Raw genomic sequence first — 20,396 nt, forward strand, 5'->3', positions numbered from 1 at the left:
ATGGGAACATAACACCAAACCTACCTCCTTCACAGGGGTTGTTGTGAGAATAAAGTGGCATGATTCATTTATCCATGAATCACAAATAGCTGTTTTAATTACAAGACCTTTATGTTCTCTCAAAACTGTCAAGAGTTTATAATCCTATGATTACCCAACAAACACATTGAACACCTATTGTGTGCTAGGGTCGGGAAATAATGGACATGTGGAAAGCTTTTGGGAACATGAAAAGCACAAGAAAAATTAGACATTAAAAAATTACCTTCTATTGATGGAACATCTTACTTTTTTTACTTTTTCTGCCACAACATAATAGAAACAGCAACCGAGAGGGAAAAAAGAGATAAAGGGTGACACAGCTTGTGATGCCAGCACTATTATGCACTCTGACACATACTGCAGATAATACTGAGAATATCTATATCTTGTTGTACCTTCGGATATGACCTCCCTTGGTTTATCAAATCAGGCTTTGATTATGTGTCCATGCTTTTGATATCATTATTTAGCTATGCATTATTTTGTAGCTATTAAGAGCAAGGGTGGATGAGGCAGTGGAAAGAGCCCTAGGTCTGAGAACTGGGTTCTTGTCTAGATTCTGTGTCAAATTGCTGTGTGGCCTTGGGCAATCTCCTGTCTCTCTTTGAGCCCCAGTTTTTTGAACTCTAGAATGGAAGCTTCGGGCTAGATGATGGCTAAGGTCCCTTCTATCTCTGATCCATTCTAATCTAAGAAGTTCTGGAAACATTTTTTGATACCAGGGCTTTTCTGAATGTATTTTAACAGTACTACCTTTGGTTTATGAGCTTCTGTTATGGTTTGATGGACTGACTCACGTATTGAAGAACGCTGCCCCCAAATTTAATTATTTTGGGGCATTACACCGCATAGGGTAAAATGAGCCATTTTGTTCATCACGACTGCAGCCTTTGCTGAAATGGAGGTTATGGGATAGCAACTTAAAGGCCAACTCATTAATGCTCAGGGACGAATGAGGTAATGTGCCAGCAGACCAAATTGGTGCCTGAATGTTTTCATCTAGAGACCTGTATCTCTTTCTCATGTTGTGATATATTAATGGGGATGTCTTTATCCATTGTCACTGCCTGTAGACATTTGAATACCGTAGATGCAATACCTTTTGGGCACTCAGCCCTGCACACTATCAATTTCTCAAAGTCCAAATTCTCTCAACGGCTAGAAGCAAAATTCTGATGGTGCCATAAAGTGCCTAATTTATTAGGATTCTATCGATGGCATCAGTGCAGTCCTGCTTTTCTCTCAGAGGTGTTTACTAGTGAGCACTGCACCACCCCTAACTATTTAATGGGGGCAATGGAGTAAATTAGTCCTCCAAATTGTGAAGGCTGTGGATTTATGCCTAGCTGAAACATTTCTGTCCTCACAATGTCGAAGAGGGTGACCTTTCTGATGTTAATTTGTTTCTCCATCTGTGCCATGCGTTTCAGGAGGACGTGAGGAACAAGCTTGATGCCACTCATGTGTGTTTTCCCTCTTCGTATTGCTGGAGAGTTGATCTGGTTGTGCCTCTACTCTTTGTTCAAATTCTCTCTCTTGGTAGCTGCTAATATCCTAGCCCCTTTACTGATTCAAATGAAATTGTATGTTATTTTGCTAGTGACGATGTGAAATTGGATGGTTTAAAAGACAGATAAATTTTTGAGACTTACAAGCATTTTACTAATCTGAATAATAGCATTTAAAAAATGGATCTATGCAGTTAGTTTTTCTAAATTTTATAAGATAATTTTTTATACTTGACCCTGATGTCATTGGAGATTGAAGAAGAAAGATCTATTCACAACACTCTCCCAAGATCTTTTTACCCGTTTTCATTTAATTCAAATTTAGTAGAGAGTGAACTAAGTCAGATGCATTGATACACATTCTAATTTTATGTAATTACTTTTGAAACCTGATATTTTCTGGTAAAGTCAGGCCCTCTGCAAAGAACCTTCACTATCAGTGTGTTTATTAAAAACCAGTGCTAAGTATCACATGTACATTATTCATTTAATTCTTCCACAGTTGGTGAAATGGATACTGCATCATTTCCCCATTTTATAGAGGAAGCCGCTGAGGCTCAGAATTCAACAAACTGTCCTAAGCTCACACAGCTAAGAAATCACAAAGCTTGGCCTTGAACTCAGTTCTATTTAGCTCTGACTCCAGGGACCATTACAGATATTTGTCTCAGGATATTGTTTTTGCAAATGTGTTGAATTCTATGCTGAAATTGAGAGGGCTTACTTTCGTCTTCCTTCTTCCTTTTTGATGTCATGGTCACTTCAGGCCAATGCCAGGGCGTGCTGAAGGGGAAGGGGAAGACACTTCGGAGCAAGAGAGGTCTCTTAGCACCTTGTTCTCTGTGAGGAGCCTCCTTTTGTGATCAGCTCATAGTGTTGAAGCCTGGTTATTGGTCCCCCCTCCCCAACCTGCTCATCTGCTTCTTATCTACGCACACTGGACGTCCTAATTCTGCTTCTGTCTGGTATTCTACTGGTGCCTTGAGAGTATTGAAGGCAAGCAAGACAGTGTCAATTTTGCTGGCAGAATTGTGGCATATGATTGCTCTTAAGTTTAGCCCTGTATCTTTGAGCAGGAGGCAATGACAAACAGTTTATTCTAAGGCCTTTGATTTCCTTTGGAATTGTAAGCGTCTAGGCTGACTCATCTCTCAAAGGCTTCTCTCTCTCTCTCTCTCTCTCTCTTTTGGCTGATGTTGTTTTGAGGTTCTCTTATTTGTTCTCACCTTATTTTGGGGGGAGAAGAGGGATTGATTTTCATCTTGATTTTTGGGTGAAAGAACCAGCTATACTCTTTGGATGACCAGATTGTAACCCTTGGCAAGAAGAAATAGCTGCAACTCCAAAACAGGTACAAAAATGTCTAAATTGGGGTAAAGGGAAAGAGGGAGCCATGTAAAAAAAAATCAATCCAGAGCTAGGCTGTGTGTGTCAGAATGAGACCCTTGGCTAATAGATTTTGGACCTGCCATTGTGAATGGGGGATTACTGGCTGCTTAGTTTGGGACTGTGGTTAGGTTCTCTGCATGTGCCTTTGGTTAAGATGGTCATTTTGTGGATGCAGTTTGGTGGTTGGGCTTAGGTGTTTACTCTGGGTCCAGGGGATATTGATTTTCAGTTGAAGGGACTTCTTTTAAAAATATGTATGCTAAGAATTTTCCTCTTAGCTCAGTTCAAAAGGTATAGAAATACTCCTTCCTCGTCCTATCTCATACTGAACTTCAGTTATCCGGCAAATATTTATTTCTGACATGTGTGACTTTGGCCATTAAGGAAAGTGGGCAAAAGAGGATTTTGGAAACAAAAGAAGTGAGGGATTTTTTTTTGACAGAGCTCATTTATATAGGTTATTGGATGATAAACTTCTACCTCCCTTTTCTCTGTCAAAGCCACATTACCTGATCTTTGGAGTTTAAGCACCCCCTCCCCCATAATATATAGAATATTATCATAAAACTCCATGGGCAAGGGGAGCTCAGAAAAGTAGCATGTGACCACTTCCCTTCTTGCCAAAAGGTTTAGTTCCCCACGTCCCGAATTATCTTCTCTTAGGAACAAGCATCCACACACTCACCCAAACCATAAACTTCGGAGCTATCCTTTCCATTACAATAAAAAATTTTCTCTAAGTCCTGTCAATTATACCCATAAAATCCATCTCCTGCTCCAGCCCCATTGATACTGACTTGTGTCAGCATCTCTTGCCTCTTGGCTGATCTACCTACTTCAGGCTTTCTACCCAAACCACGTTTTTCACTGCTCTGCGATTTTTCCAAGCTGCAGCTCTGACTCTGTCACTTCCCACTTAAAACCCTGCAGTAGTTCCCTATTGCCTTCAGGAGAAAGTCCAGCTCCTTAACATGGCTTATAGGGCCATTCATGATCTCATTCCTGTCTATCCAGATTTATCTCCTTCCATCCCCTTTATACAGCTTTAAGAATATAACAAACTCTCTCCCATCTCTTTGCCTTTGCACAAGCTGTTCTCTCTTTCTGGACACTCCCCCCTCCCTGTCTCCAGGCAGACTTAGATGTTTCCTCCTTTCTGCTTTCACAGTAGTTTGTTTATATCTTGGGCGATTGACTTATCACAAGGTTTTGTAAGTTGTTGCTAACCTGTGTATCTCCTTCACTGCACCGTTAAATTCTTTATGAAAAGAGTATTATTACTTTGCTCATATTTGAATCTTTAGTGCCTGGCACAAAGTAGACAATTAATGCAGGTTTCTTTTCTTTTCTTTTTTAAAAAATGCATACATGAAAGAACAAATTAATAATAGAGGTGAGGATGTGCAGGATAGGATGCTGTGTGGGGTGCAGGGAGATCCCCACTGGGGGATCCTGTGCAACCTGGGAGCAGTTTGAGATAGTGGGCACCATGCAGAAGGGATATGTAAAACAGGTTTGCCAATACACCAAGAAACTTCACTATACCAATCCTGTATGGAGAGCCTCATTAGAAATAGCCTGGAAATGATGTTTGTTTTGGTACAAACTGATGTTGTTTTTTTTTTTTCAGGAAAAAATAACATAATCAAGTTGCACAATTTTGGGTAAATAGATAAAAGGCAAAAGGCAAACCAAATCCCACTATTTGATACAGACACCATCAGTAATTGGGCGCATCTCTCTCAGTCTTTTTTTTTTTTGCATGTTTTTCTTCACATAGTTGTAATCATAATTAATACGATTCTGTATTTTATATTTGTTGTTTAAAAGCTCCTTGTAAACATCACTTTAATGATCGCATAATTTTCCATACTGTGGCTATTCCATAATTTATATAACTAGTCTTGTTGCTGGGCTAGCTTTTTTCCCTTAATTTTTTACTGTTATGGTTCATGTACATATGGTTTTTCCTGTCTGTAGGAAGATTTCATTAGGATAGATTCCTAGAAGGGGAATTACTGGGTCAAAGGGCCTGGGGATGATTTTTGGCTTCAGACTCACGTGTCCAGTTTGCTTTCTGGAAGAGTTGTACAAAATTTACAGAGCTCCTAACCCAGATGAATGTGTCCATTTCACCCAAACTGGACAGCATCAAGCATTGTTATTAAAAAATAAAAATAAACTCCATCAATGTTCCTAATAATTAATGGAAAAATATTACCTTATTCTTATCTTAATGTGTATTTTAAAATTGTAAGGTTGGGTTTTTTTTTAATATTTTTTTCTTCTTCTTCTTCTTTTTTTTTTTTTTTTTCCTTTTTGCCTAATTAGGTTTTCTCTTTTCTGGACTGTCGGTTCAGGGCTGGCTTTTTTTAAGTTGGATTTTTTTTTTAAATAAGCAGCCAGAGGCAGCTCTGCTTGAGGGTGAAGCCACCTCCCAGTTTTCCCTCCCCCTTTACCACCCTCCGCCCCCCCATAGTTCCCTCTACCAGGTCCAGTGACAATTGGATGATGCAGTCCTGATAATCATCCGATTCCAGAATGGGAGGCTGCATTCCTTCTCTGAAGGCAGCAAGGACACTGTGCCCCAGAATCATGCCCCTTCTGCTGTTGTTGTCCGCCTTCATTTTTTTAGTGAACGTCCTGGGAGGAGCCCTAGGACACAACCCGGACCGCAGGACCAAGATGATCTCAATACACAGCCTCTCCGAGCTGGAGCGTCTGAAGCTGCAAGAGACTGCTTACCACGAACTCGTGGCCAGGCATTTCCTCTCTGAATTCAAACCTGAAAGAGGTGAGCAGTACCCCGGGATGTGGCATCCTCGCCTTCGGGCCGAGTGGACCCCCTGGGCGGAACGGGACGAATTGGGGGTCCAGGAGGGTGGGAGGGACTCTCCTCTGGTCTTGGACCTGGCCGGTTCTCCTGGATCCTGGAGAACTGAGGGAGCGGGAGTTGAAGGGTGTTTGGTGAATTGGGAAGAGGTGAAGATTAGTTGAGTTGGGTTGAAGCCTGGGGGCTTGAGGGGCAGTGAGACAGGCAGATACCAGGGACAGACAGGTGGACAGAGGACAGGTGAAAAGACAGACGCACCAGGTGAGGTGCCAGAACAAGTCGGAATGAGATGGAGACGAAGAGGGACACTCAGAGAAGACTGGGACAGACAGAGACAGCGCGGTTGAGAGACGAAGAGTTAGAGGGAGATAGCGAGACAGTGAGAGAGAGACACGGGCCAATCCGGGCGAGTAGCGGGAGGGCGGGTGCGGGTGCGGGGAGCGGAGGCGAGAGGTGCGCTGGGAGCGAGCGGGACCCAGCGCAGGACGGGGGTCGAGCGCGCCAGTGGTCTCCGCGGTGCAGGCGCAGATTCTGCGACTGAGGGGAGGTGGCAGGGGGTCACGCGAGCCGAGGGGTGCCGCCGCAGTGATGAAAAGTGCAGGGGGCCGCAGGTTCGCCCGGCGCAGCCTAAAAGGAGCGCAGCAAAGGGCGAGGAGACCCCGCGGGCAGCCGCCACTGCGGGGGTCGGAGTGCGGAGATCGCGGGTGTCACCGCTTCTCTCGCGGCTGCAGCGCTGGGAGCCGACGGCATCCCGGAAGCAAGCGCGCCAGCAGTAACTTAGCGACCCTTGCTAGCCGAGGCGCCGCAGGCAGAGCCCCTCCCCTCGCCTGTTGCGCTGTCCCGGGGCCTCGGAGCCCCGGAATTTACGTTTTAAGCGTTGTGTTGAGCTACTGCTGGTGCGTAACAAGATGCGCGCTGCGCACGCGGCGCCTTGGATGATCTGGTTTGGTTAAATTCTTGGAGTCTCATATGTGGTAGTTAGGATTGGTCCCGTTTTCAAATGGGGAAACTGAGGCTGAGTGAAAGCAAAACACTTTTGGGGGGCTGGTCAGAGCTGTTTGCCCCTCTCCCCAATCCCTGTGGATCAATGCATTGCGATGCTTTAGTCACTTATCAAATCCTACTTGTATGAGAATGCGTGTGTTTTCTTTTTCTCTTCCCATAGCTCTACCTATTGACCGTCCAAACACCTTGGAGAAGTGGTTTCTGATTCTGAGAGGACAAGAGAGGGGTGAGGGTCTCTCATACTGTCCTTAGTAAAGAAATAGAATGCTGCACCCCTCCTGTACTGCGTCCCTGGCTACTGGAGACTGGGCGGTGCCCACTGCCCCTGGGGGGGACTCACTCGCCCCACCCCCCAGCTTCCAGAAACCCCGCAGGGGATGATTTCAGGAAATGGCGCACTAGCTACAGGAGTGCTGGGCAGTCCCATCAGATATGCCTAAGCCTTCCGGGTGAATCTACCCCAGACAGTTTGCCCAGAAGAAATTGCCCTCATTGCTTCAAGGTGGTCACCCCCTGGCAGGACTTAAGGCAGAGACCCCGTCGGGGTAGTTGAGTGGAGCTGAGTCGTTCAGCCAGACCATCGCAGGGTCCCTTTGGCTCCCTCCCCAGGGAGGGGCGCTGCGGGTCTGGTGGGGTGGGGTTGGCTGGGGGCGGTTGCTTAGAGGAGTGCTACAGCCCCTGCAGTTCCTCCTGATTTAAGCGCTGCGGAGCGTAGACGTTTCTCATACTTTCTCTCCTTGGCTCCCCAGCGGTATCACTCAAGACGTTTGGCATTCGACTGGAAGAGGTGCTGGTGAACGAGCTTACCCGCCGCAAGCAACTTGAACTGAGAGCCGCGATGCAGATTGAAGAAGCCACCGGTCAGGTTGCGGGCCGTCGTCGAGGAAATGTGGTGCAAAGGATGTTTGGCCGCATCAGGCGCTTTTTCAGTCGCAGGCGGGATGAGCCCTCCTTGCCCAGGGAGTTTACTCGCCGTGGGCGTCGAGTGAGTTAAACCCTCCAGTTTTCAGGCAGGGACCTTCTTGAAGTGTCCAGGGATGTGGGGCGGGAAGGTCAAGGCCTGTGTCCTCAGAGAGAAGGGGAGCTGAACAGAACGTGTTGGAGGGGTGTAATTGGCTTGCCACAGAGAGAATGTCTCCTGTTGTGAATGTGATGCAATCTTCAGGAAGGTCCAGAGTGACCCTCCTGCTCCCCCATTTTAACATAGTCTGGGTTTCTCCACAGGGTGCAGTCTCTGTGGATAGCCTGGCTGAACTGGAGGACGGGGCCCTGCTGCTGCAGACCCTGCAACTTTCCAAGACTTCCTTTCCAATTGGCCAGCGACTTCTGGGATCCAAAAGGAAAATGAGCCTCAATCCGATTGCTAAGCAAATCCCCCAGGTTGTTGAGGCTTGCTGCAGCTTCATTGAGAAGCATGGTAAGGGGCCAAGAATGATGGTTAAATCAAGGTAGGAGGCAATTCAAGAGAAAGAACGATGTTCTAGAGATGGGGAGAGGAAAGAGGTCAAGGGATGAAGGGCTTGAAACATTCCCCTGCCACCAGTTGGGGTTGGGATACAATGGGGGAGGAAAAGGGAAATGCTGGGGGTGGGGGCGGTGAGCACAGATACTTAGCATCCCCTGGTCTTTACTTTCAGGCTTAAGCACAGTTGGGATTTTCACCCTGGAATATTCTGAGCAGAGAGTGCATAAGGTAAATCAGCTATGTTTATGCTTTTGTTCCTTCAGTGAGAAAAAACTGGTGGGGGTGGGGGCTCCCCCATAGACCTGAAGAGAATGTCATGCCTCATGAAGGGAGCACAGTCTTCTTTTTAGCCCCCTAGGCACACCGTATAGCCAACTACCTCCACTGAAGCCTGAGACTTACTGAAGGAGTGGCCAGTAGGGAGCCTGTGATGGGCAGAGCAGCCACCGAATGTATTCTCTCTCTTTTTCTAGCTCCGTGAAGAATTTGATCAAGGTCTGGATGTAGTGCTGGACGACTCTCAGAATGTGCATGATGTGGCCGCACTCCTCAAGGAGTTTTTCCGTGACATGAAGGACTCTCTGCTGCCAGATGATCTGTACATGTCCTTCCTCCTGACGGCAAGTGAGTCTTCTGCTCTCCCTTGTTGGACAAGGAAAGGAAATAGTACAGGGGATGTGGGGTTCTGGGGACAGAGCTCAGGCTGCAAGACCCCAAGGAACTAAGGCAAAATGAACACCAGAAGATGAAAACACCTCTCCAGATTCCGCTATAAGTCTGTTGTTTGGAAATCTCTCTAGAGCTTCTTGAAGTTGTGTGCACCCTCTCAGGGCAAAGAAGAACCTAGGTTCTGTAGGGAGGGGGGGTCTGATTTTGATGGGAGCACTTCTTGCTTTTAGGAATCCTGAGCTCAAATGCCATGAGAATGAGCAAAGAAAAGATGCTTGAGTACTTTATCCATAGCCTTTGGCATTTTTCAGCCAGAATCACACCTTTCTTTGTATCAGGCTGCTGCCAAGGCTAGCCCCCTAAGCCAGTCCCTGTTTTCCTTCCTCTAGCTCTGAAGCCACAGGATCAGCTTTCTGCCTTGCAGTTGCTGGTTTACCTGATGCCACCTTGCCACAGTGACACCCTGGAGCGTCTCCTGAAGGTCCTGCATAAGATCACTGAGAACTGCGAGGATTCCATTGGCATTGATGGACAGTTGGTAAAAAGCTCAGGGAAAGGGTAGTGAGACTTATAGAAGGGGAGATGTGTGGGAGTATATGAGAAAGAGACAGAGACAGAGAGACAGAGGGAGAGGGAAACAAGAACAAAAAGAGACATTTCTATTTGGGTAACTTCCATTACTACTTCAGAGTTGATCACTTTCTGCTTTCCTTTACTTAGGTTTCAGGCAATCGAATGACTTCCACCAATTTGGCTTTGGTGTTTGGATCTGCTCTCCTGAAGAGGGGGACATCTGCCAAGAGGGAGTCCAGGAAAACAAGACTGGGGATTGACCACTATGTTGCTTCTGTCAATGTGGTCCGTGCCATGATTGATAACTGGGATATCCTCTTTCAGGTAGGTGGAAACTTTGGACACACTTATTTCACAGCTCTTTCACCTGTTCACAAGGCAAAGAAGAGTGCTACATGCATCCCTGGGGGTATCCAAAGCAGGCAGCCACAAATCTCCCCGTCTAGAAATCCTTCCTACATTAGCTGGGCATGGTGCCTTCAGTTCTGGGTACCTGATAGAGATGAGTATAGATTTTTAAAATGTTGTGTAATAAAGGCTAACATTGCTAATTTTACCCTCAGGTGCCTCCCCATATTCAGAGGCAGGTTGCTAAGCGTGTATGGAAATCCAGTCCTGAAGCCCTTGATTTTATCAGACGCAGGAATTTGAGGAAGATCCAGTGAGTGTTTTCTTGGTTTGTTCATGCTTAGCCTGAAGGAGAATCACCTATGGGGGCTCCCAACCCCAGGCCACCTTTATATTAGTCAACCCAAGTATACAAACTGACTTGCTTTTTCAAATTCATTCCTCTTCAGGAGCGCACGGATAAAGATGGAAGAGGATGCTTTACTTTCTGATCCAGTGGAAAACTCTGCTGAAGCCCGGGCTGCTGTCCTTGGTCAAAGCAAGCCCTTTGATGAAGGTCAGTTCCCTGCTGGCGGTCAGACCCCTGGTGAAGGTCAGTCCTTTGGTGAAGGTCAGGCCCTTCCTGAAGGCCAGGTCCTTGCTGAAGATGAGCCCTTTGAGGAAGAAGAGTCCCCTGAGGAAGATGTGCCAGTCAATGAAGAACTGCTGTTTGAATATCTCAATCAAGGAGTAGTCTTTGGTGAAGTCCAAGGTCTCGAGATTCCAAATGACTTGGAGATTCAAGGCCCACATCTCGAAGGCATTCCAGAGCCTGATGAAGATGACGACGATGACGACAACGACGATGATGATGATACCCTGAATTTTGATGATCTTCCTCCCCTTGAGGACATTCTAGACCCTGATGATGAAATTCTAGAACTCATTGAAATCCAAGACTTTGAAGAAATACTATATTTTGATATGGTTCCAGACCCTGAAGTAGCCCAAGATGTGCAAGAAATCCCAAACCCTGGAGAAAACCCAAACCACGACCTTGAAGAAGGACCAGATTTTGAAGACTACCAAAACCTTGACCTAGCAGAAGTTCCCTATCTTGTTTTAATCCCGAACAATGAAGAAGCCTCAGATACTGACGAAATCCCAGACAATGAAGAAGCCCCTGACACTGATGGAGTCCCAGGCCATGCAGATGACTCAGATAATGATGAAAACCCAGATTCTGAAGAAGACCCCAATCTTGAAGAGGTCCCAGCCCTTGATGAAATCCCAAATGATGAAGCCTCAAATGCTGAAGAAGTTCCAGACCACGAAGAGGTCAATGGGATTTCAGACTCTGATGAAGACCTTGATTTTGATGAAGTCCCAGCTCTTCATGTGATCCCAAGCCCTGAAGAAGCCCCTGGTGGTCATGAAATCCCAAATCAGGAAGAATCCCCAGAGGTTAATGGGCTCTCAGACTCTGAAGAAGACCCCAGTCTTGAAGAGGTTCCAGCTCTTGATGGAGTCCCAAATGATGAAGAAACCTCAGATACTGAAGAAATTCCAGATTATGAAGAAACTCCAGAAGTCAATGGAATTGCAGGCTCTGAAGAAGACTCCAACCCTGAAGAGGTCCCAGCCCTCCATGTGGTAACGAGCCCTGAAGATGTCTCTGATTTTGATGAAATTCAGAACCAGGAAGAATATTCAGATGTAAGTGGAGTCCCAAACAATGAAGAAGCCTCAGACGTTGAAGAAATCCCAGGACACAAAGAAGACTCTGATGTCAGTGGAATCCAAGACTCTGAAGAAAACCCCAATCTTGAAGAAGACACAGTTCTCAGTGTGGTTCCAGAGCCTGAAGGCACTCAAATTCACAACAAAGTTCCGGATTCTCAGAAAGACCTAGCCAACACTTTTGAAGAAGATGAAATTACAAATATGGCTCCAGAGCCTGAAGATGTCTCCATTCTCAATACAATTCCAGACCCTCAGCCAGACCTAGCTGTCAATCTTGAAGAAATCATGAAGGTGGAAGCAGTCCCAATGCCTAGTAATCTTGACTCTAAAGAAGTTCTGAGTCCAAGGACCATCCAGTTCCACAAAGAAGATGCAGCTGTTACATTTCCTGTAGATATCGCCTTCCTTAAAAGCAAGTCTCAGCCTGGCCAAGTCATGGACTACAGGTCCTTCTCAGAGTCATTGAAGACCGACACCTGCTTTCTCCCCTCCATGAAGTTCTGTAAGCTTCCGGCTCCAGCTTTGTTACTCATTTGCTTAGTAAAATTAGTCAGGCTGGTTGTAGGGTGGTGGTGGTTGTTAGGAGGACGCCCACTTCCTCGCTTCCCTGGTGGTATTGCCCATTTGCTCTAAGCACGGGGTATCTGTCTCACTCTTTCTGTTCTTTAACATGGCCCTGCCCTCCTGCCCCCCGCCCCCACACACTCAGCTTCCACAGTGGGCCTAGATTTAGAGATGTATGTTCTACTGTTAGGCTGCAGTTTTCTTACATGTCAAATGGGGATAATCATTTCTGCCCTAACTTCTTGCCTCATACTGTATTTGAAGCTCAAAATTAGGTCTTAGTTCCTTGGGTGCTGTGTGAAGTCTAGAAACATAAGGAGTTAACATTGTTACTATTTTCCAGGTTCCTCTGAGGAGCCAGCTGTGCCTCCCGGCACTGCCCGTTCCCATGACGATGATGAAGGAGCGGGTAAACCCCCCATTCTGGAGCAAGACCGCCCATTGCTCCGTGTGCCCTGGGAGAAGGAGGCCAAAACTGGCGTCGGCTACTTCTTTCCTTAGATGTTTTTCCTTCTATATGGTGCCAGACAGGGGGAAAGGGTGGGGGTAGACCTGGGATGTCACAGGAAACATTAAGGAGAGTCTTGAAGGTAAATATCTGAGGGTAAGAAGGAGTTCCACCTGATGCTCGGGTCAGGTTGTGAATTCCAAACACACTACCAGCCCCTTTACTGGGGATGCTTGGTCCCTTCAGCTGGTAAAAGTGGAGATGTTTCTGTGTCATGCTCAGGCGCCCTGGTGCTACCTTGCCTCTCTCTTTTATCCCTGATCCTGGCTTTCCCTTACTACAGCCGTTCCTTTAATTGATGTGACATTTGTGGTAAACACCTGTCCCAGAGAAGCTCACAAATCTCGAGGTGCTTTCCCTCCCCCAAAGGGGATTGCATGCTTTTCCTGACTTTCCTACCCTCCTCCTAAGAGCTCAATTGGAAAGGCCCTCAAGAGGCATGCTAGGATGTTAGTTCAGCCTACTGACAGCTGACAGTTAATGCTAAACCATGTCACACCAACTCATAGCCGTGTCCCCACAGCCACTCCACCGCCTCAGGATAATTTTTTCCAAATTATTTAGACCAATGGCTCGTCAAACAGCCACTCCCCAAATCCTGAGAAACCCAACTAGCTTTTCTGGGGTCAAAAGTTAGAGGAAAACTTGGATTTTATTACCTAGATCTGTTTTACAGACAGCTGGCAGCCACATCCTGTTGTCAGCAAAACACCTAGTTAGGTATGAACACATAGTTCCAAGCAGTAAAAGTCACCTGATTACAAATGTTCTTAAATATCGTCTCTGTAGTTCCTCTATGCAGGACGGTGCAAATTTGCGGGACATGCTCTGGTAACACGCAGATATGGGTTATGTATGACATCCAAAATTATAGCTGTTATTGAGGGGTACCAACTGCTAAGGTCCATAGAATGAAGAATGTATTGTATTGAGGGATAGAAATTGATCAGACAATGGGTAACAACCGCAGAGCTCGAAGATTTGTGATTCTTAAAACTTCTCTGGCATTTAATCATTAATAAACATCTGTATTGTGACAGCAGCATATTCATGGCATACTGTGTGTGTGTTTATTTTATTTGAAATTTTGTTGGTGAGTTGGGAAGCTCTAGCTGGAGCTGAAGGGGAAAGAGAGGTGGGGAAGAGGAACGAAATAGAAGAGGGTGATGTGGAATAAAGGGCAGGGGTGACATGGTGTAAAGGGATGGAGTGAGTGGAATAAAGGGGAAGGGGTGATTTGGAATAAGGGGATGGAGAGAGATGGAATAAAGATGTGAGGTGGAATAAAGGGGAGTGATGTGGGGTACAAGAGAAGGGGTGATGGAGAACAGAGGGGCAGGGTGATATGGGATAAAGGGATGGAGAGAAATGGAATAAAGGGAGGTGACGTGGGATAAGGGGGGTGAGGTGGGATAGAGGAGAGGGTGTTGGGGAATAAAGGGGAAGGGGTAATGTGGAATAAGGAGATGGAGAGAAATGGAATAAAGGGGTGAGGTGGAAAAAAAGGGTGTGGTGCGTGATAAAGGAGAGTAAAGTGGAAGAAAGGGGAAAGAGCTGTAACTGAATAAAGAGAATGTAGAAGGGATGAAGGAGAAGTAGGGGAAAAGAATAAAGCTTAAGAGGAGGCCCTCTAAAAGGAAAAAAGAGGGGAATAAAGATCACTAGGTGCTCTCAACTGAGAAATTCCCCCTGGATTGGTCAAAAATGAAAACCTAGAAATATCCTGAGACATATGATTTCCAAGGGTAAGAGAAGAACATGCTTCTGTTTGATTGATGGGACCGCCAAACTTTCTTGAAAGCTTAAGACTTCATGACATGCTTGGAAATTTCACATGTCAGGGACAGAGTTCCAGAAAGTGGAATGATGTGTATTATTTATTTTTGTACACTTTACTTTAGGGTATTTCCTTCTGTAGAGTTTTACAGAGAGCAGAAAGGTAATGTTGGGTCCCTCCTATAATAATGATTATTTTACAATAATAATTATAATGATAGTTCACACATATCGAGTTCCTAAGTGTGTTCAAATCTTTACTTGCATCATTTTATTTAATATGCACAGCAACTCTATGAGATACATGTTACTGTCATCCGCATTTTCTTCTTGAGGAAAATGAGATACAGAGAGGTCAAATAACCTGCCCAAATTACACATCTGCTTAGTGGAAAACAGCCAGTCTTCAAAACTTTAACGACTAGATTATACTGGCTTATCCTAAAATTTTAGGATTCTTCCTTTGACACAAAGATGCACTGTGATGTCTGCAGTCAGTTTTTTTGGTTTGGATTTGCACTTTTAACAAGCAAGCTTCAGGTTCCTTCCTTATAGGTCCTTTCTTCAGACAAGCCATTAGACAACAACTGTGATATCTCAGACAGACCCTAGCAGTTGTATCTAGGACCCACAGATATTAAACACAGCAGAAAATATAAAGCTCATCCATTCCAGCTCTCTGTTATATGTATGGTCACAGTAGGGCTCATATTTGGAAAGGACTTACTTGAGGTCAGAGATCTGGATTAAGATCCAGACAGGCCTCTGGCTGCCATTCCAGGACTTTATGGAGCTAAAATAGTACGATGTGTCCTTGGAAGAGTTCACCTGTGCTTTTCCCACTCAGCTTGAAAATCAACAAATAAACCAGATAACAAGTAGGTCAGTAGATTGATTCAAAACATTCCCTTCACTTCCTGGCCTTCCCTGAAACCAGGTTTTCTCCTGATCTTATTGCTTCCCCTACATTCCCCCCTAGTGCTGACTACCAACCAAGGAGTTGGGGCTGAGAGTGGTAAGTAGATATGGACATTATCCTCACTCTTCCCCATACTCTAAGGGCCAGCTCAATGGGCTTCCTTGACACTCCAAGTCCTGTCCTCATCCTAGGCGACCTCAACAATATCTACGTGGAAGACCCATCCCACACCCTGGCCTTTCATCCTTTAACTTAGCATTTCAACCACCTGCAGCCGCTTGGCATCACTAGGCATGACATCACTTCCAAAAGCCTCAACTCCAGTATTCCACTGTGACTCAAATCTCCTAACAATGGCTGGATTCCACGTCTTCTGCTGTTTGGTCTTGTTGAGATGTCCAGTGCCTCAAGCCTTTTCTTTTCTCTTCACTTCTTTCCTTGTCCAGGCAGGATCTCAGGGCATATTAATTTAGAACTGACTGTATCTTCATTCCCTTGCTCTTGAAGTACCGTGTCTGCACTATTTACTCTCAGCCTTGGGTCCCTCCAAGCATCTGATTCCTCCAATCTCAGGACCACTGTGAGAAAATGTAGTAGCCCTCCAAATATTGGTTCATCTAATAGAATTTCCAACCTCAGCTGGGCCCTCAGGCCACTCAGCAATTCTCTTGCACACCCCAGGTCATGTCCTTCTCTAATTCTCCTCCCATTCATATTCCATTTCAATATCATCCCCCTCAAACAACAGCCCCTTTCACTCTAACTCATCCCCAATACAACCTCTCTTCTGCTTTACGCTTGTTTATTTTCCTCTGCTTTTACTAGTTTCTTTAGGTAGGAACTTAGATTATTGATTTTCTCTTTTCTAATGTAAATGTTCAGTGCTTTAACAGTGTACCACAAGTTTTGATGTGTTGTATTTTCATTCAGTTCAATATATTTTTAAAATTTCCTTTGAGACTTTCTCATTGACCAATGGATTATATAGAAGGTTAGTATACTTTTTAAGTGTTTTGAGATTTTTCTGCCATCTTTCTGTTATTGATTTGTAGTGCTGCCTGGCTCACCTGTGATAGGTGGGACTTTCATTTGATCCAGAAAAAGAATGAGCCTACCTGGGCCACCTTCTGTTTCTAAAACTAAGCTGGTGTTCAGGAAATGGCAGTCCTGGGTCACCTTTCTTTCTTGGGTTAGAGGTAATAAGACAACTTTGTACTGTGCTGTTTCTCTAGTCCTAGGGTCCTAAACCTTCCTCTTATATCTTTTAGAATTCTACTTTGGTTTTCTCTGAAGTTATTTCCAGGGCTTATACTTGTACTTGATAAGGAGGAGCTTGGGAGAAAAAGGGCTATGTGATCTTCTCCTGAGCAGAAGTCTCCTGGTTATTCTTAAAAAGATTTATTGAGATATAGTTTCCATAATTTCCAATCTATAGTTTAGAGTGTACAATATTGTTAGTGTATTCACAGAGTTGTGCAACCATTGCCATAATCTAATTTAATAATATTTTCATCACTCCAAAAAGTAGCCACATACCAGTTAGCAGTCATTCTCTATCCTTCCTGTCCCCCAAGTTTAGGCAAACACCAAACTACTTTCTATCTTCACAGACTTCCCTATTCTGGACATTTCATATAAATGGAATCACACAGTATGTAATCTTTTGTGACTGGCTTCTTTCATGTAGCATAATATTTTCAAGATTCAACCATGTCACATCATGTATCAGAACTTTATTGTTTTTTAATGTCGAATAATATTTCATTATTATTTTGGATATGACATATGGATATGCCATATTTAATTCATAATTACCTACAAATAATGATGAACATTTTCATATTTTCCCCCATCCTTTGGTCATATATCTTCTGCCTATTTTTAAGTGAGATTTTTGATTGTGTTGAAAGTTTTTTTTATATATTCTGGATAATTTTTTTCCTGTCTGTGACTTGTTTTTCATTCTCTTAATGGAATCTTATGAAGAGCAGAAGTTTTAAATTTTTTTTAGAAATTTATTTATTTTTTATTTAATTTTGGCTGCGTTGGGTCTTTGTTCCTGCGCATGGGCGAGCGGGGGCTACTCTTCGTTGCAGTGCGTGGGCTTATTGCAGTGGCTTCTCTTGTTGCAGAGCACAGGCTCTAGGTGTGCAGGCTTCAGTAGTTGTGGCATGTGGGCTCAGTAGTTGTGGCTTGCAGGCTCTAGAGTTCAGGCTCAGTAGTTGTGGTGCACTGGCTTAGTTGCTCCTCGGCATGTGGGATCTTCCCGGACCAGGGATCAAACCCGTGTCCCCTGCATTGGCAGGCGGATTCCCAAACACTGCACCACCAGGGAAGTCCCAGAAGTTTTTAATTTTAATGAAGCTCAGTTTACCATGTTAAAAATATTTAGGAGTTTACTTTTGGTGTCATTTTTAAGAAATCATTGCCTACCGCACGCTCACTAAGCACTCTCTCAAAGTCTGCACCAGACCGAGGAGATGATTGGTCTAAGGTGCAAAATCTAAGGAGTATCTCTCAAGGTTGTGCAAATCCCCGAGAGTGAGGACGTTCTTAAATTTTGCACCCTAGGCCCCTCACTTGCCTGGTCCTGTTTTCTGCTATGTTTTATCCAATAAGTTTTATAGTTTTATTTATCCAGTCATCACTTGAGAGCCAAATGGGTTGTTTCCACTTTTCTTATGGTAAATAATGCTGCTATGAAATTCATGTACAAGTTTTTGTGCAGAGATACGTTTTCATTTCTCTTAGGTATGTACCTAGGAATGGAATTGCTGGGTCATATGGTAACTCTGTTTTTAAACATTTTTGGAAACTGTCAGTTTTTTAAAGTGATTGTATCGTTTTACATTCCTACCAGCAATGCATGAGATTTCCAATTTCTTCACATTTTTGTCAACAATTTTTATTATCTTTTTATATTATTATTATTGCAGTCCTTCTAGTGGTGTGAATGGTTTCTCTTCGTGGTTTTGATTTGCATTTCTCTGAAGACTAGGGATGCTAATCAATGTAATATACCATATTAAGAAACTAAAACTTTAAAAAGATTTAGTTTTTCTATTTCTGCCTACAATTTATTTGCAGTTGAATTTATATACAGTGTGAGGTATGGATTGAAGTTCATTTTTTTCTTCTATACATATATGCACATTTTCTAATACCATTTAATGAAAAGACTATAATTTCTCCGCTTAATTGCCTTTATAACTTCATCAAAAATTGGTTGATCATTCATTCTGTGTATATTTCTGCATTTTCTCTCTGATGGATCTATTTTTCTATTTTTATGTCAGTAACATCCTTCTTGATTACTGTAGACTTATAATAAATCTTTAAATAGGGGAGTGTCAGCTGTCTATTTTTGTCCCCAGTTTTACTGAGGTATAAATGACATATAACGTTGTGTAACCTTAAGGTATACAACATGACGATTTGATACATGTCTATTTCTCAAAATGTTTACCACAACAAGGTTAGTTAACACAGTTTACCTCACATAGTTACCATTTTGTTGTAATGGTGATGGTGGTGAGAACATTAGAGCTCTACTCTCCTAGCAACTTTCAAGTATACAATACAGTATTATCAACTACAGTCACCATGCTGTACATTATATCCCTGGAAATTATTCATCTTATTCAAAGTTTGTGCCCTTTGACCAATACCTCCCTATTTCCCACCCCTCAGCTACTGGCAACCCAGCTACCATTCTACTCTTTCCATGAATTTGATGTTTTTAGAGTCTACATATAAAGTGAGATCATGCGGTGTTTGTTTTTCTCTGTATGACTTATTTCGCTTAACATGATGCTTTCAAGGGACATCTACGTTGTTGCAAATGGCAGAATTTCCTTCTTTTTTATAGCTGAATTATGTATCTATATCTGTATCTACCTATATAGATAGATATAGATTTAGATATAAATACAGATATAGATATAGATCACACATTTTCTCTATTGATTTATCCATTGATGGGCACTTAGGTTGTATCCATGCCTTGGCTATTGTGAATAATGTTGTAATAAACATGGGAGTGCGGCTACCTCTTTGATACCCTGTTTTCATTTCCTTTGGATGTGTACCCAAGTGGATTTCTGGGTCATGTGGTAGTTCTCTTTTTAATTTTATGAGGAACCTCCATTCTGTCTTCCACAGTGGCTTTACAACTTACATTTCTACCAGCACTGCACAGGGTTCCTTATTCTCCACATCTTCGCCAGCATTTGTTATTGCTTATCTTTTTGATAACAGCCATTCTAAAAGGTATATGAGTAATACATCATTGTGGTTTTGACTTGCATTTCCCTGATGATTAGCGACATTGGGCACCTTTTAATGTATGTGTTAACCATTTATGTCTTCTTTGGGAAAAAAATGTCTTTTCAAGTCCTCAACCCATTTTTAAATAAGACACTTTGTTTTTGCTATTCAGTTGTATGAGTCTCATATATTTTGGATATTAACCCCTTATCAGATATGTGGTTCGCAAGTATTTTCTCCTATTCAGTAAGTTACCTTTTCATTTTGCTGATTGTTTCTATTGCTGTACAAAAGCTTTTTGGTTTGATTTAGTCCAACTTGTTTACTTTTGCTGTTGTATCCAAAAAATTGTTGCCAAAACCAATGTTGAGGAGATTCCCCCTATGTTGTTTTCTTCTAGTAGTTTCACAGTTTTGGGTTTTACATTTGTCTTTAATTTATTTTGAGTAAGTTTTTGTGAGTGCCATAAGATAGGCATCCAATTTCGTTCTTTTGCTTGTGTTTATCCAGTTTTCCAAAAACGATTTTTTGAAGAGACTATCCTTTCCCCACTGCGTACAGTTGACCCTTGAACAACACGGGTTTGAATTGCATGGGTCCACTTATAGGCGGAATTTTTTCAATAAATTCATACTGCAGGACTACATGATCTGTGGTTGGTTTAATACTCAGATTTGGAAACATGGATAGAGAGGGCTGACTGTAAAATTATATACAGATTTTTGACTGGGTGGGGGTTGGTGCCCCTAACCCCCATGTTGTTCAAGAGTCAACTGTAGTTTTGGCTTTCTCATCAAATATTAGTTGAC

The 20,396-nt window shown here is 43.5% G+C and overlaps 1 protein-coding gene across 2 annotated transcripts in view; it reads left to right on the forward strand.

Moving 5' to 3' along the window:
• ARHGAP36 (Rho GTPase activating protein 36) overlaps nucleotides 1-12,636 on the forward strand; it is a 29,583-nt gene extending 16,947 nt beyond the window's left edge. Inside the window, exons 2-12 of one of the 2 annotated variants that reach the window (XM_068533677.1) lie at nucleotides 5,575-5,733; nucleotides 6,938-7,003; nucleotides 7,527-7,762; nucleotides 8,002-8,194; nucleotides 8,415-8,470; nucleotides 8,716-8,866; nucleotides 9,301-9,449; nucleotides 9,632-9,808; nucleotides 10,048-10,145; nucleotides 10,282-10,388; nucleotides 12,462-12,636. In XM_068533677.1, the coding sequence (XP_068389778.1) occupies nucleotides 5,575-5,733; nucleotides 6,938-7,003; nucleotides 7,527-7,762; nucleotides 8,002-8,194; nucleotides 8,415-8,470; nucleotides 8,716-8,866; nucleotides 9,301-9,449; nucleotides 9,632-9,808; nucleotides 10,048-10,145; nucleotides 10,282-10,388; nucleotides 12,462-12,619 (1,550 nt within the window). In that variant the 3' untranslated portion in view covers nucleotides 12,620-12,636. Of the gene's footprint in view, nucleotides 1-5,480; nucleotides 5,734-6,937; nucleotides 7,004-7,526; nucleotides 7,763-8,001; nucleotides 8,195-8,414; nucleotides 8,471-8,715; nucleotides 8,867-9,300; nucleotides 9,450-9,631; nucleotides 9,809-10,047; nucleotides 10,146-10,281; nucleotides 10,389-12,461 lie in introns of those variants that run through there. The other variant, XM_068533676.1, reaches the window with a different exon arrangement.
• The last annotated feature ends 7,760 nt before the right edge of the window (nucleotides 12,637-20,396 follow it).

The sequence above is a fragment of the Eschrichtius robustus genome, chromosome X, assembly GCF_028021215.1.
Source record: "Eschrichtius robustus isolate mEscRob2 chromosome X, mEscRob2.pri, whole genome shotgun sequence".
Classification (NCBI taxonomy): Eukaryota; Metazoa; Chordata; class Mammalia; order Artiodactyla; family Eschrichtiidae; genus Eschrichtius; species Eschrichtius robustus.